The sequence below is a fragment of the Enoplosus armatus genome, chromosome 16 (genome assembly GCF_043641665.1).
Source record: "Enoplosus armatus isolate fEnoArm2 chromosome 16, fEnoArm2.hap1, whole genome shotgun sequence".
Lineage (NCBI taxonomy): Eukaryota > Metazoa > Chordata > Actinopteri > Centrarchiformes > Enoplosidae > Enoplosus > Enoplosus armatus.
In genome coordinates, this window is record NC_092195.1 from 1,952,003 (window position 1) to 1,964,551 (window position 12,549).

The following is a 12,549-nucleotide window of genomic DNA, read 5'->3' on the forward strand; positions in this document are numbered from 1 at the left end:
TTTGAAGACAACTCAGTCTCAGTGCCAAGAGGTGCATTTATTTTAGCAGCGATTAGTATTGAACTAAGAGTAGAAAGCAAGTCAGACAGATAAAAAACATAATGCAGCAACAGCCTTGCAAGAAATTCTTTTCAGAACTACGAACAATGCTCCATTTTTCCTGAGTCTCAGAGTTCCATGCCGTACTTTAACGGTACTTTGCTGTAATTACAGTATATTGTCTGGCATTATTTAGTCCATTTCCTGGTGTGTCAACAGTCAAAACTAGAGGCGTGGTGTATGGATATTTAACTTGATGATACAGTAAATGCAATTTCATTTATTGACAAATCATGGTACTTTTCACATCGATGTAATAGTCTGACAAATGTCTTCCTGTATACATCACGTCGCCTCACCCTAACTTCAGCGTTATGTAACACACACACACTTGCTACAAATGTCTTGTTTGCATAGCCATTCCTAACCCAAGACATTATTCCCAGCGAGGAAAACAACAACAACAACTACAACAACCCCAGCAGCGATGGCATTAATCAGCGTGAAAAGCCATGTCAGCGTTCACATATGAGTCACTTCTCTACCCATGAGAAACTGTAAAGATGTTCCTTCACACACATTGCATAATACACTAGTCAACAAGCTGGAGCATTTCTTTTTTTTTGGGGGGGTGTGTGTTAGCAGCTCTAAATGATCTGTTCTGAGGTTAAACCCTAAGCCGTCGCAGAAACCTATCAGAAAATATTGGGATCCTTCCCCAAATAGGCGTCTAGAGCGGAGTGATAGTCTGAAGCTGTTAAAATGCGTTTATCACCATGTCTATGGTCATTTATGAGGCCGCGGGATCTAAGAAGATACGGGGGTAAAAAGCTGCTGAACCCGGTTCTCACAGTGGATACACTGCAGCTCTCCAAAGAAAGCGCCTCACGCAACAAGGTTAGTCCTTTCGTCACGAGACGAGGACAAGACTGATGTGGCATTTGAGGCCCATTATTTTTGGGATTCAAGATGTTGACATGGTAAGCTCGGTGCCCTTAAAAATAATTTTAAAAAATACATCATTCTTGACACATCTAGGCTGATCTGTCGGTTGAAGCGCGCTACGCAAGTGAAGACAATTGACCATTTGTAAACCTCTCAAGGCGGGACGCTGAAAGCTCCGACTCGTGCAACTCACGATGAGGTGACGGATTACCCAGCTCAAGCCTCGGGTTTCAAACCTCTGAGGGTCATTCTCATCTCTTAAGACGAAGGGAAACCAATGGCCGCCTGGGAGGTGTCAAACAGCATTAATGGCAAATTGTATGCGTTGGAAAATGGTTGACAATTTGTGGTAAATGGGCTAAAACATTAAAATAAAAGTAGCATGTACGGTCCTTGAAATACACATGAAACACGTCGGCCTAGCTCTGACTTTCAGAGGCCGTCAAGTTGGATCAGCATCCGTTCCTTTTTCTGTGTACTGCCTCTGTGTTGTCAGGGTGACGATGACGAGCGGTCAATGCCGGTAGGTGTTCCAGGAGCCTTCCTCATATTAAAATCAATATACCTATTCACACCAGCTCCGCACTAGCTCACAATCCACTTGGGCTGCCGCGACCAGAGGCGAGAGACGAACTCAGTATAACTAATCCCAAATAAGTTCAATCGAATCAGAGTTAACAAACTAAAGCTAAAGTATGACACGTGTAGTTGGTTCTGCGCAGGCCAACAGATATCGGACTGGCGGACACAGGCACTGTTCCACCGCTGTTCAGTGGTCTTTGTCGGGCTTGTAGAAGGACAGGGTCCGGGCTGATGGGTCGGAGGCGTTGGTCCAGCGTGGCATCCAGTAATGGGAGAGCCACTCGGCCCTGCCCGGGTAGCGCTTCTCGAACACCTGTCTGTAGTAGTAGGCCTCTTTGGTGCGTGGAGGGTTGTGAGGGAACGTCTTGTGAGCCTTCCCCATCTGGTCATCATTCACCTGAGGGGAAATACAGGGACGGTCAGACACCGTGGTGGACTATCGAGGGGTCTTTGTGCTTCTCCGGGTGTGTTGGAAAACACGCAAAGGATGAATATTAGGTGTTGGGACGGAGACATTTTTGGTCTAATATGCATCTGAATTACCCTTCGTAAACAAATACTATACTCGGCTAACATCTGACGGCCATTTAGCCTCTGGGAAGGGGGGGGGGGGGGGGGGGTCACTTTGTATCCCACAATTCACCCCAGGCTGCTGCACCACATCCGTCCAGTTGTTCGGGGGTTAAGGCGCATGTAAGCTGGTTTTATGACCGACAGCAAGCGAGAGACCGAGAAGAGTGATATCTTAACGTTGTAAAGACTCGCACATGCCGCAAGTGAGCGTACAGGGACAGACCAAATGTCCAGACCTTCATGCAGGCTTGGAGGCTTTATGAGTGTGTACCCTTTAAAAAAAAAAAAAAAAAAGGTGCCTAGAGCTGTCCAAATCCACCATGCGGTCAGGGTTGGTATTGCAAACTGCCAACGTTGAGAAAAATACTCTGCTCAACGGGTCGCTGGATCTGCGACACGGCAGATGTCAAATCCACGGCGAAAGGAATTAGATCTTGTGTCCTGTCTAATAGTGCCTTTTGCCCCCCCTCGTAACCTGGCAGGTATCCTCGTAGACTTGATGCGATCACTACTAAAACCACCGCAGTAGGTACAAGACGGGCGAGTAGGAGGAAATGTCCGCAGGGCAAGAGACGAGAGGCCGACCTGATTAAGGTCTAAGGACCGAAACGTTGTAAAAAGTAAAAAGGAGTTCTAGTTAGTCAGTTAAACTACAGGACAAAACATCAGTCGCTGGTCTTACCAGGTCTTGGTTTCCGACAGTAACACATACCATAGACTCCAGGTGCTCCTGCAGGGAGGTGCACCAGGACTTCTTCATCGACATCACACCGTCACTGAAGGCCTCTTTGGGCCTCCACAGGATCTCGTCCGGGATCAAGTTGAGGCCTTTGAAGGCGTCCCTCAGGAGGTGCTTCTCCACTCCATGCTGCTCACACGAGACACACAACGGCCATTACTGCAAAAGCTATGCTAGAACCCTCCGAAAGACCACTTCGTGCTTTCGGACAGTGAAATAAACGCCGGCTCGGGCGTTCGGGCTGCGGCAGATCAGCTGACCTTGGTGATGCGCATCTCCGCGGGCAGAGACAGGTAGTACGCTGTGAATCTGTGGTCCAGGAAAGGCACTCTGAGCTCCAGACTGAAAGAGAAAAGGGAATGAATGATTCATTTTGCTGTTGATGCTTTTCAGTCACGTCGCTGCTGACCACTTCACCCTTTCCCTTTCATGGGGGATTTGCGGCTAAATTAAAGGCGAGACCTTGAAACCCTTCAGGCGTTTTTGTCGAGGCTACCGAAAAGTAACGTGTCCAAAAGCTGTCTATTAATTCAATCATCCGGCTTGCTAAATAAACGTAAAAAGAAAAAAACAGAAAGAGCATTCAAAGACAGAAGGCATCCTGCAATTTAATAGCGCTGGTCAACAGAAAATTACAGTCGAGGTGAAATGAAGAATTCCCCTTTTACCCGTGTGCAGCAGTTGTGCGATCAGCCCGGAGAACGTCAAACAGGTAGAGTTCCTTCAGCAGTCGGACGCTGTCCTCTGCGGCCGCCGGGGCGGATGGAGCCTGGGGGGGGGGGGGGGGGGGGGGGGACACGACTCTGTCAGCGCCTCCGCTTTATTACAAAGGCCCTTTCCGACAACATTTTACGTTCATTTCTAGTATTAGCAGTCTGAACTGAATGGCAGCAGATTAGTGCAAAAGACGCGCAATAAAAACACGTCCTGTTCCGTCTTCTGAGATCCCTGCAACAAATGCATTGTCTCAATCTGCATCTCTTATGCACGACAGTGTATAAGGGCCATTGTAGGTAAAAAAAAAATAATAATAATTACGGAGCCGGGGAGGGGGGTAATATCCTGAGAAAAAACTCCAAATTTTTGGGGGAATATTTACTGAGATTAAAGTCACAAATGTGCGAGAAAAAAACACACATCCAAGTGACGGAAAATGTTATTTATTTAAGTTTTTCATCCTTTTTTTTTTGTTGTAAATTTACCTACAATGGCCCTAATACACAAAGAAAAGATAATAAAGACTAGTTTCCCCTTGCAGTGCGACCAGAGCAAAGGAGGCTGAAAACCTCCCTCACGCTGCCACGTAATATATGATAATATGTGATAATCAGACCAGCCGTCTCTCCCAGCATGTTGAATCTGCGTGGATGAATGGATGAACGTCCAGCCATTTAGGATCATCGGTGTAAAAGACTTGGGTGTTCGTCACCCTGCTCCTCAGTGTAAAACCTCAGCCACCGGAGGTCAGCAAAGACAAGGTTTTCAGCCACTGTTGGGTGACTCTGCTGTTATGAACTCCTTATGTGCACCCCGCCTCCCCCCCCCCCCCCTTCAGGGTGTGTAGTCGGTCTAGTTTGTCCGGTGGCTACTCCTCCACTGAATAAGACCAGCGGTTCCCAAACTTTTTATGGCACCGTTTCCCTGTGGAAGCACATTACGACGTGGCTTACGTGCCACAGACCGTCCTGTGTCTGAACGTGACTTGGTTTCCGGAGGACTTGCCTTGTGGAAGTAAATGTATCCCTGGGTCAGCTCGTCGGACCCCTCTCCGGAGAAGATCACCACGCTGTCCGATTTCTCCCTGATGTACTTTGAAACCAAGTACATACCTACAGCGGAGGAAGCAGAAAGGCGGGTCGATGATTGAATACTGAAGGTGCCCTGATGCAAAGTCCCTCAAATTATAATAACGGGTGCATATGGGAGCCTTGTAGAGACGGCTGACAATTATAAAAAGGGTGATTTAAAGCAGCCCTGAAGCATGCAATCCTGGGCTCACACTGCTACTACTAACAGATGGTCTTTTTTTTTGTTTTTTGGTACGGAGGACTTTCTGGGCCAAAATTAAAATGGCATGGCATGGAGCGATGCCAAACTTCAAATCTTAGAAATAACAAATGACCACATTAAGAAACATGCGGTGCCGTCTTTCAATAAGATAATGACAGCAAAATATTCATTACAATGAGAATGTGAATTACGGAATTTACAAAATGTATTCACATTTAACACAGTATACGTAAAAATACAGTGCTTCATCTCTATTTCCTTATGGAGGTGTTGTGATTTCATAATTTGGACATTCATTTTGATGGTTGCAGGAGTAGTTCTAGTCGGGTCATTTGTTATTTGCTGTTTCACTATATACGCTGGTTGACCAGTGGCTGTTTTCACTTTTTGTTGAACTGGGATCAGACTTAGATTGAGTTGCGCTGTAGTCACTTGTCATTTGAAGATTTTCTGTTTGTGGATTCTACGTTTTTAAATCGCCAACATGGCGACGTAAGTGCTGGGCTGTGGCACTGGCCAATGTTGCCCCCACTGACCCCTTGGACCGTTGAACTAATCTCTACTGGATTTCACTGGGATTCAAAACAAGCCAAACAGAAGGAAAAGGAATGCGGCGATGCAGCATGCTCAGACACATTTTTTGTCACGTCAGTGAGCACATCAGTCGGCAGAAACGTGAGGCGTTCAGACTTTCATAGACTTTATTATGTCAAAGCGTTGGGGATACTGTATTCTGGCTACTGAAATGTGTCTTCGTGCCATCGTGGATTTAGGTCCAGTGTGAATAATGTATCTTAAAACATATGTGACAAAAAAAAAAAGCTATCATGATATTAATGATAGGGAAGATATGCAAATATTTCCTGAAAGAATGTAAATATCAATTCATTACCACATTATTATTGGAAACTAGGTTATGCCAGCAAAATAATTGGAATTAATTAACAGCAAGGGTGATGAAAACTGTCTCTATTTCCCTTCTAGTTATTGCCAAATTACTTGGTTCTTTCCAGGAAACTGTTGGAAGATGATTCCGATATTACAAACCTTTCTAACACAAAGAAAAATTTGATCATTTGAAAATATTTGTAATTTTTTTTTTTTTTTTTTTTTTAAACCAGTTTTCCTGGCATGCTTTGACCCCACACTCACCAACAGAGGCTCGTATGGTGGTGATGTCATAGGTCTCCAGGTGAAAGATGACTTTCTTCATGACTTGGATGCCTTCTTCGACAGTGAAGTTCACCTCGTGGTGCTCACTGCCAATGTGTGCTGCAACCTGACACACACAAACCAACCACAAAACACTTCATGCACGAAGACTGTAGCCAGGAAACTTGTTGGCTGAAAAGAACTGCCCTAATGGCCAACGACGTGAACCTTTTAACACTGCTGGGAAACATTATCTTCTAATCTGAAGAGCTGACCTTGCGAGCAGCGATGACGTCCGGACTGTCCTCTGACCCGATTGAAAACGTCTGGATGGGATACTGCAGCTTCTCCTCCTTGGCCAGATTCACCAGTGTGGCAGCAACCAGGCTCGAGTCCAGACCACCTGTGAGTGAGGACCGTCGACACAAACCACGTTAAATAACCAAAGTCAGGCTGAGATGACGACAGCATCACAAATAATTCTTATCAAACCTTTCACATAGAGTTCAATGTATCTGAACGTTGACATGCAAATTTAGTTCTAGCATGTTACCCAGCAGCTAGCATGTTGGTGGTTAGCTCGTCAGCTACAGTAGTTAGCTAGCTTGCTACGTGTAACTGCCATTTAGAAAGCCAGCAACTGGTGGGCTACGGTGGCTGGATAGTTCTAGCATGTTACCCCCTAGCTAGCATGTTGATGGTTAGATTGCCAGCTACAGTAGTTCGCTAACTTGCTACGTGCAACTGCCATTTAGAAAGACAGCAACTGGTGGGCTACTGCGAAGGATAGTGCTAGCATGTTACCCGCTAGCTAATGTGTTGTATGTTGGTGGTTAGATCGTCAGCTACAGTAGTTAGCTAGCTTGCTACGTGTAACTGTCATTTAGAAAGCCAGCAACTGGTGGGCTACTGTGGCTGGATAGTTCTAGCATGTTACCTGCTAGCTAGCATGTTGTCGCTCAGCTTGCCAGCAACAGTAGCGCTGGATAGTGCTAGCATGTTACCGGCTAGCTAGCATGTTGGTGGTTAGCTCGCCAGCTACAGTAGTTAGCTAGCTTGCTACATGTAACTGCCATTTAGAAAGCAATTAACTGGTGGACTATTGTGGCCTGATAGTGCTGGCATGTTACCGGCTATCTAGTATGCTGTTAGCTAGCTTGCTACATCTAACTGCAATTTAGAAAGTCAGCAACTGGTGGGCTACTGTGGCTGGATAGTTCTAGCATGTTACCCGCTAGCTAGCATGTTGGTGGTTAGCCCGCCAGCTACAGTAGTAAGCTAACTTGCCATGTGTGACTGCCATTTAGAAAACCGGCAACTGGTGGGCTACTGATAGTGCTAGCATGTTACCAGCTATCTAGCAAGTTGTCGCTTAGCTTGCCAGCTAAAGTGGTGCAAATATTCACATATTTGAATCCAGTAGCAAATCCAAATTCTTTCTAATTCCTCATATGATCTAATTAGGTCTAACGGCCGGTGTAATTAATATCAACCTGAAAAAGAGACGAGCAGTAGAATTTATGAACTGTAGACTGAATGTGCCCGACGCATTAAAATTAAGCTGTATCCTACTTTAAAAACTTTTTTTTTTTTTTTACTGACGTACTTGATCCAAATATTGGGAGGTCCTAATTCAGAACTATTAAGTTCACTGAAAATATTAATATGATACACATCAGGTATTGAGGAACCTCTATACATGCATACATACACCCAAGGCAACACTGTGTTGTTGTTCTTGTTGTTTTGCCATGTTCTATGTAACGAACACACCACAGCAGCTGTTTCAGTACAAAGTTAGGCAGGATGGGAAATCACCTGACAGCAGACAGCCGATTCTCCTGTGAGCCATGAGACGCTTCCTCACAGCATTCCGGAACAGGGTCCTGATGTTGCTCTTCACCGTTTCCTCGTCAAAACCTGCGGAGACGTCGGTTTTACAGATATGCGATGCAGAAAAATGCTTACCGAATGACCGGATAAACACCAGCGAACCACGAACAGCGTCATACTTGTGGGGAGTCTCTCCACGGTGTCGTAGATGGCGTGCGCCGGCTCTTTCGTGCAGCAGTGAAACGGCTCCATTTGAACGGACTGGACTTTGCCGTTCTGCTTCAGGTCGAAGACTTCAAAGTGCCCGGGGAGGAAGGGGGTGATGTTGGCAGGGGTGGCCATGGCGTGGGTAATGTCTGTGAGACCTGCGATCAGAACGGCGACAAGTTAAGCGACGCAAAAAAAAAAGCTGTGGGGCGTCTAATCGCAAGAGCATAAAAGACCTTTTTATAAGCCATAACCTTTGGCTTCCGAGCAGACTGCGAGGAATCCGTCGTCCGTGAGGAGCTTGAACAGAGGCCGGACGCCGTACGTGTCTCTTCCCAGGAGGACTTTCCTGTTGGATGTGTCCAGCAGAACGAAAGCAAACACGCCGTCCAGGAGAGAGGCCATCTTCTGGATCCCGAAGCGGTCGTACAGGTGGAGCAAAACCTCGCCATCCACTTTGGTCTGGTAATCAAACTCAAACTGCTTCCTCAGCTGAAAGAGAATTGGACAAATAGCACAGACAGGGTTTTGTTTTTTTTTGTTTTTAGGTGTCCTGGTTTCCTCTCTATCGCTAACGAAACACTGGATTGCACGGAATTGGCGTGATTTTTGGCGCGGGCAGAATTTGATTCTCTCCATACAAGAAAAATGAATCAATTACAGCTGAATAAAGAAAGAAACGTAAGGAATTAAAAAAAAAAAAAAAAAAAAAGACTATCAGGATGCTTACATGCTCACAGTGTGAACGCGCTGACGCTTAGCGGGTGGAATGTTTGCCGTGCTCACCATCTGAAGTTTAGCGCCTTAGCGTGCTAACATTTGCTACATTTTGCGAACGTCACTTCACTTTGCGGGTATTCAGCGAAACTTGGTTTGGTTTGGTTCTCTCCATACAAAAAAAAAAAATCAATTACAGCTGAATAAAGAAACGTAAGGATTTTTTAAAAGTGTTAATACTAACAAAACCAAGAGTTTACAGCCACCCGAGCGGTTCCTCGAGGCTGTACTTAGGCACGGTGGTGCTAATGCTACTGTCAGGATGCTAACATGCTCGTCCCCACCATCTGAAGTTTAGCGCCTTAGCGTGCTAACATTGGCTAAGCGGCACCAGGCGCGAGGTGCAGCTGAGGCGGATGGGAAGCGTCATTCCGCTTCGTGGGTATTCGGCCCATAAACCAAAGTATCGGACACATTGAAATGTTGACCTGCGGATCAACTCATTCTAAGGGGTGCGTGAATGTTAGGACCAATCTCGAGGCAATATGGCACCACGATGGTTCCAGAAGAAGTGCCCTCACCGTGTGGTGGTTGTATATCTCCCCATTGTAGCAGAGCCACAAGAAAGGAAACTTCTTGATGCGCAAGGGCTGCATGCCGTACAGCTGGTCCACTATGGCCAACCGGTGGAAGCCGAAACAGCAGTTGGTGAAGTCGTTGACATTCTCGAAGCGGAAGGCGTCGGGGCCCCTGTGGGCGATCTTCATGGCGCTGGTGCACTGAACCGACAGGCACTCATCGCTGCCGAACAAAGCCCAGATACCGCACATTTTACAGCTGAGGAAGATGGGACAGAAAACAACAAACAGAGCGTTGATCAATACGCATTTAATAAACTATACAGTGAGAGATGACTGCTGAGTCCAGTACCGAGAAATACTCTCTTTCCTAAATCGGTCTGAAAGTTTTAGATTTCCCAAAACTGCTGTGAACCGAATTCGAATCTTAAGACGCGTACACTCTGGAGGCCCAGACACCGAAGAGCTATTGTGAGTGAGCACCCTCACAAGTGCTCAACGGTGTGGTTGTTTCACTTGTTCCACGCCTAGTTGAATTACAGAGGCTCAATTACACACGGTGCACATCAAGAGCCAGTCCTGTCCCTCCTGGTGTTCGGTGGAAGATCCATTACCCCGGCACCACAATGGGCCTTAACAAGCACAGAGGCTATGTCCAGCCTGGCTGGCGCCCAAGGAGGAGAAAAGGACTGGGAGTGATGCCTAAGACTATTAAATAAGACACCCTGTGAGAGGCTCCTAAATAACACAGAAACACTATGGAGTACAGGCGGGGGAAAAAAAATTCCAACTTTCCCTGAACGCAGCACGGCTAACACATTAAAAATGATAGGGGCCCGACGTCAAGATCGACTTCCTATAAATAGTAACTGGGCTACATTTTTTGAATTGTTGGCCATTTGCTAGCATGTAAAATAACAACTTTATATATAACATATATATATGTTATATATAAAGTTGACGCACGCCGACGTCTGGTCCGGTTTTCAGCTACGTCCGGTTTTCAAAATAAGGTGTTGTTAACGGTCGCATACACGATCCACGTGAACTGTGTCCCTTTATACAATTAAAACAAATACTAAATTGTGAGGGAAATTGCTTCAAATCTTTTAATTCTTTGGGTTTACTGTATCAATTTAGAGAAGTTCCAAAGTAACAGTCCCACATTAGCACCTTAAAGTGGCTTCAAGTCTGAAACTTGGGGTGCCGCGGAAACGCACGTCGCGCTTGAACGTTGTTAAACATTGCGAAGCGCAAGTTCGCTGCGGAACGTGAGCCGTGACTCTGCCGAGTTTTCGTTAAGCTAACGTCACGGCGTGGTCAGCTCTCTTGCACCCGACGCCAGGCTCCATTCAAAATCCCGCCGATTAAACATCTGCTCAGCTGTGGGCAAAAAGTGTGAGGGCTAATAACACGGTCACGGAGCTCTCATACATTGTTGCGAGGTATTGTTGAACTCGGCACGGACCAGGCGGCACTTATTTATCTATTAACCACCGGCTCTATCATTTGTTCCCACCATCTTCTTCCAGCTTCTGCTGGTTAGCTATGTGAGTGAAATATTACATATCACATGCATCCCCCACTTACCTTGCTCTACAAATGATTCCCGTGGAGACGACAACTGAGACGGTCACCACACTTGGCGGTACTGATGCCACTGCACTAATTGTCGCCGGGCAAGGCAATTCACACAAAACCGGAAGTGTCTTCAAAATAAGAGCGTACTATGCTAGACAGTAGCCCTGTACTTGAGGGGAAAGCAACAAGAATGAAGCTAAAACAAATACAAATACTTGCTAGACTCACAGTAGTAGTAGCAGTTTGTATGGACATCATTTTAAGCCTCAGCTTTATTTTCATTATACAATAAAGTGCAGTTGTAGCCCCCCCCCCCCATGCTACACACACACACACACACACAATGTCCAAACAGATGTTCAAATATTTAAATCAGAAGAGAATAAAAACACGAAAATAAGCAATAAAATAGAACAAACTATGTAAAAGCAGCACTAAAAGCAGAAATAAAAAGGAAAACTATTTACAAGGAAGACGTACGCCCATGTATATTTGATTTCTGCTAACGCTACATGCTAGCAGTGGTAAAAACAAATGATGTGAAGACCTGTCACAGTCCTCTGACATATATACTATACTATATATTCACTTTTACATCAAATGTCATTTTTGCTCACAAACCTTTTATGTCTATTGCAAAAGACAGAGGGAAATGATTCGGTTAAAAGCGTCTTATTTTGAAGGCTACACCCACAGATTGTTTTTTCAATTTTGGCAACTTGACAGCGTAGCCTCACCTCAGCCTGCAACAGTGAGTGCTGTTGCATCACCTACAGCAGTGACACCTCTTTCTACATGTCCATGTGTCTGGAGAGTTCCATATCACCCAATATGCATGTATGTGTATATGTATATATGTATATATATATGTGTATATGTATATATGTGTATATATATATGTATAGATATCTCAGCAGGTGCTTTAAAATGACCGGCAGGCCAGAACTTGTCTTTTTCTACAAATTCCACATGAAACTACTTCTTTTTACACGCTTACTCCATCGAATCTGGTAGAAAGGGTAATGCTTTTTTTCCCCCCCTTCCAAACTTGAGACTGCAGCCTCCACATGGAAGGTTTCATCGCCTGAGAAAATGGCTCAGATGACAGTGGCCTGACATGCTCCGCAATCGCTGGTGTCAGGGTGTGGTTGCCCCCACTAGTCTTTGCATGAGAGCGCTGCCATGGATTGATAACTGATGTTCCAAGGTGGTGCCAATGCATCCCATTGAACCAGTTCAACCACACCCACATTTGTGCGTGTGAAAGTGTATTCGTTGGCTGCGGGGCACACCAACCGGTTCCTCAGATAAACCTGACCAGAGGCAGATCTGGTTTCAATCAGAAATACGTCTCGACTTTAAGAAAAATATCTGGCTCTTTAGCTGCTAAATTCTCCACTATGTTCACAAGCTAGTTGCTAACAAAAAAAATCTGTGTGCTTTTATTGTGAAATCTTTCAATCTTGCTCGGTCAGTTGAGGGTCCCACTCACTCAAAAGGGACACATCCTGGACGTTGATCTCTCCTGTGGCTTTACTCTTGAGACCAACTCTGGTTATTGCCATGTGCAGTGGTGAGGGCCTTTATGAAAGC

General features: G+C 45.5%; 1 protein-coding gene across 1 annotated transcript; it reads right to left on the minus strand.

Moving 5' to 3' along the window:
- Positions 1 to 1,753: 1,753 nt before the first annotated feature.
- Positions 1,754 to 9,627, minus strand: asns (asparagine synthetase). The gene is made up of 11 exons (XM_070922111.1): positions 9,379 to 9,627; positions 8,335 to 8,572; positions 8,053 to 8,238; positions 7,859 to 7,960; positions 6,316 to 6,443; positions 6,041 to 6,167; positions 4,601 to 4,707; positions 3,547 to 3,647; positions 3,139 to 3,220; positions 2,852 to 3,007; positions 1,754 to 1,963 (listed from the first exon to the last, which is right to left on the minus strand). The coding sequence occupies exons 1-11, from the start codon at positions 9,625 to 9,627 to the stop codon at positions 1,754 to 1,756; spliced, it is 1,686 nt and encodes a 561-aa protein (XP_070778212.1).
- Between the last annotated feature and the right edge of the window lie 2,922 nt (positions 9,628 to 12,549).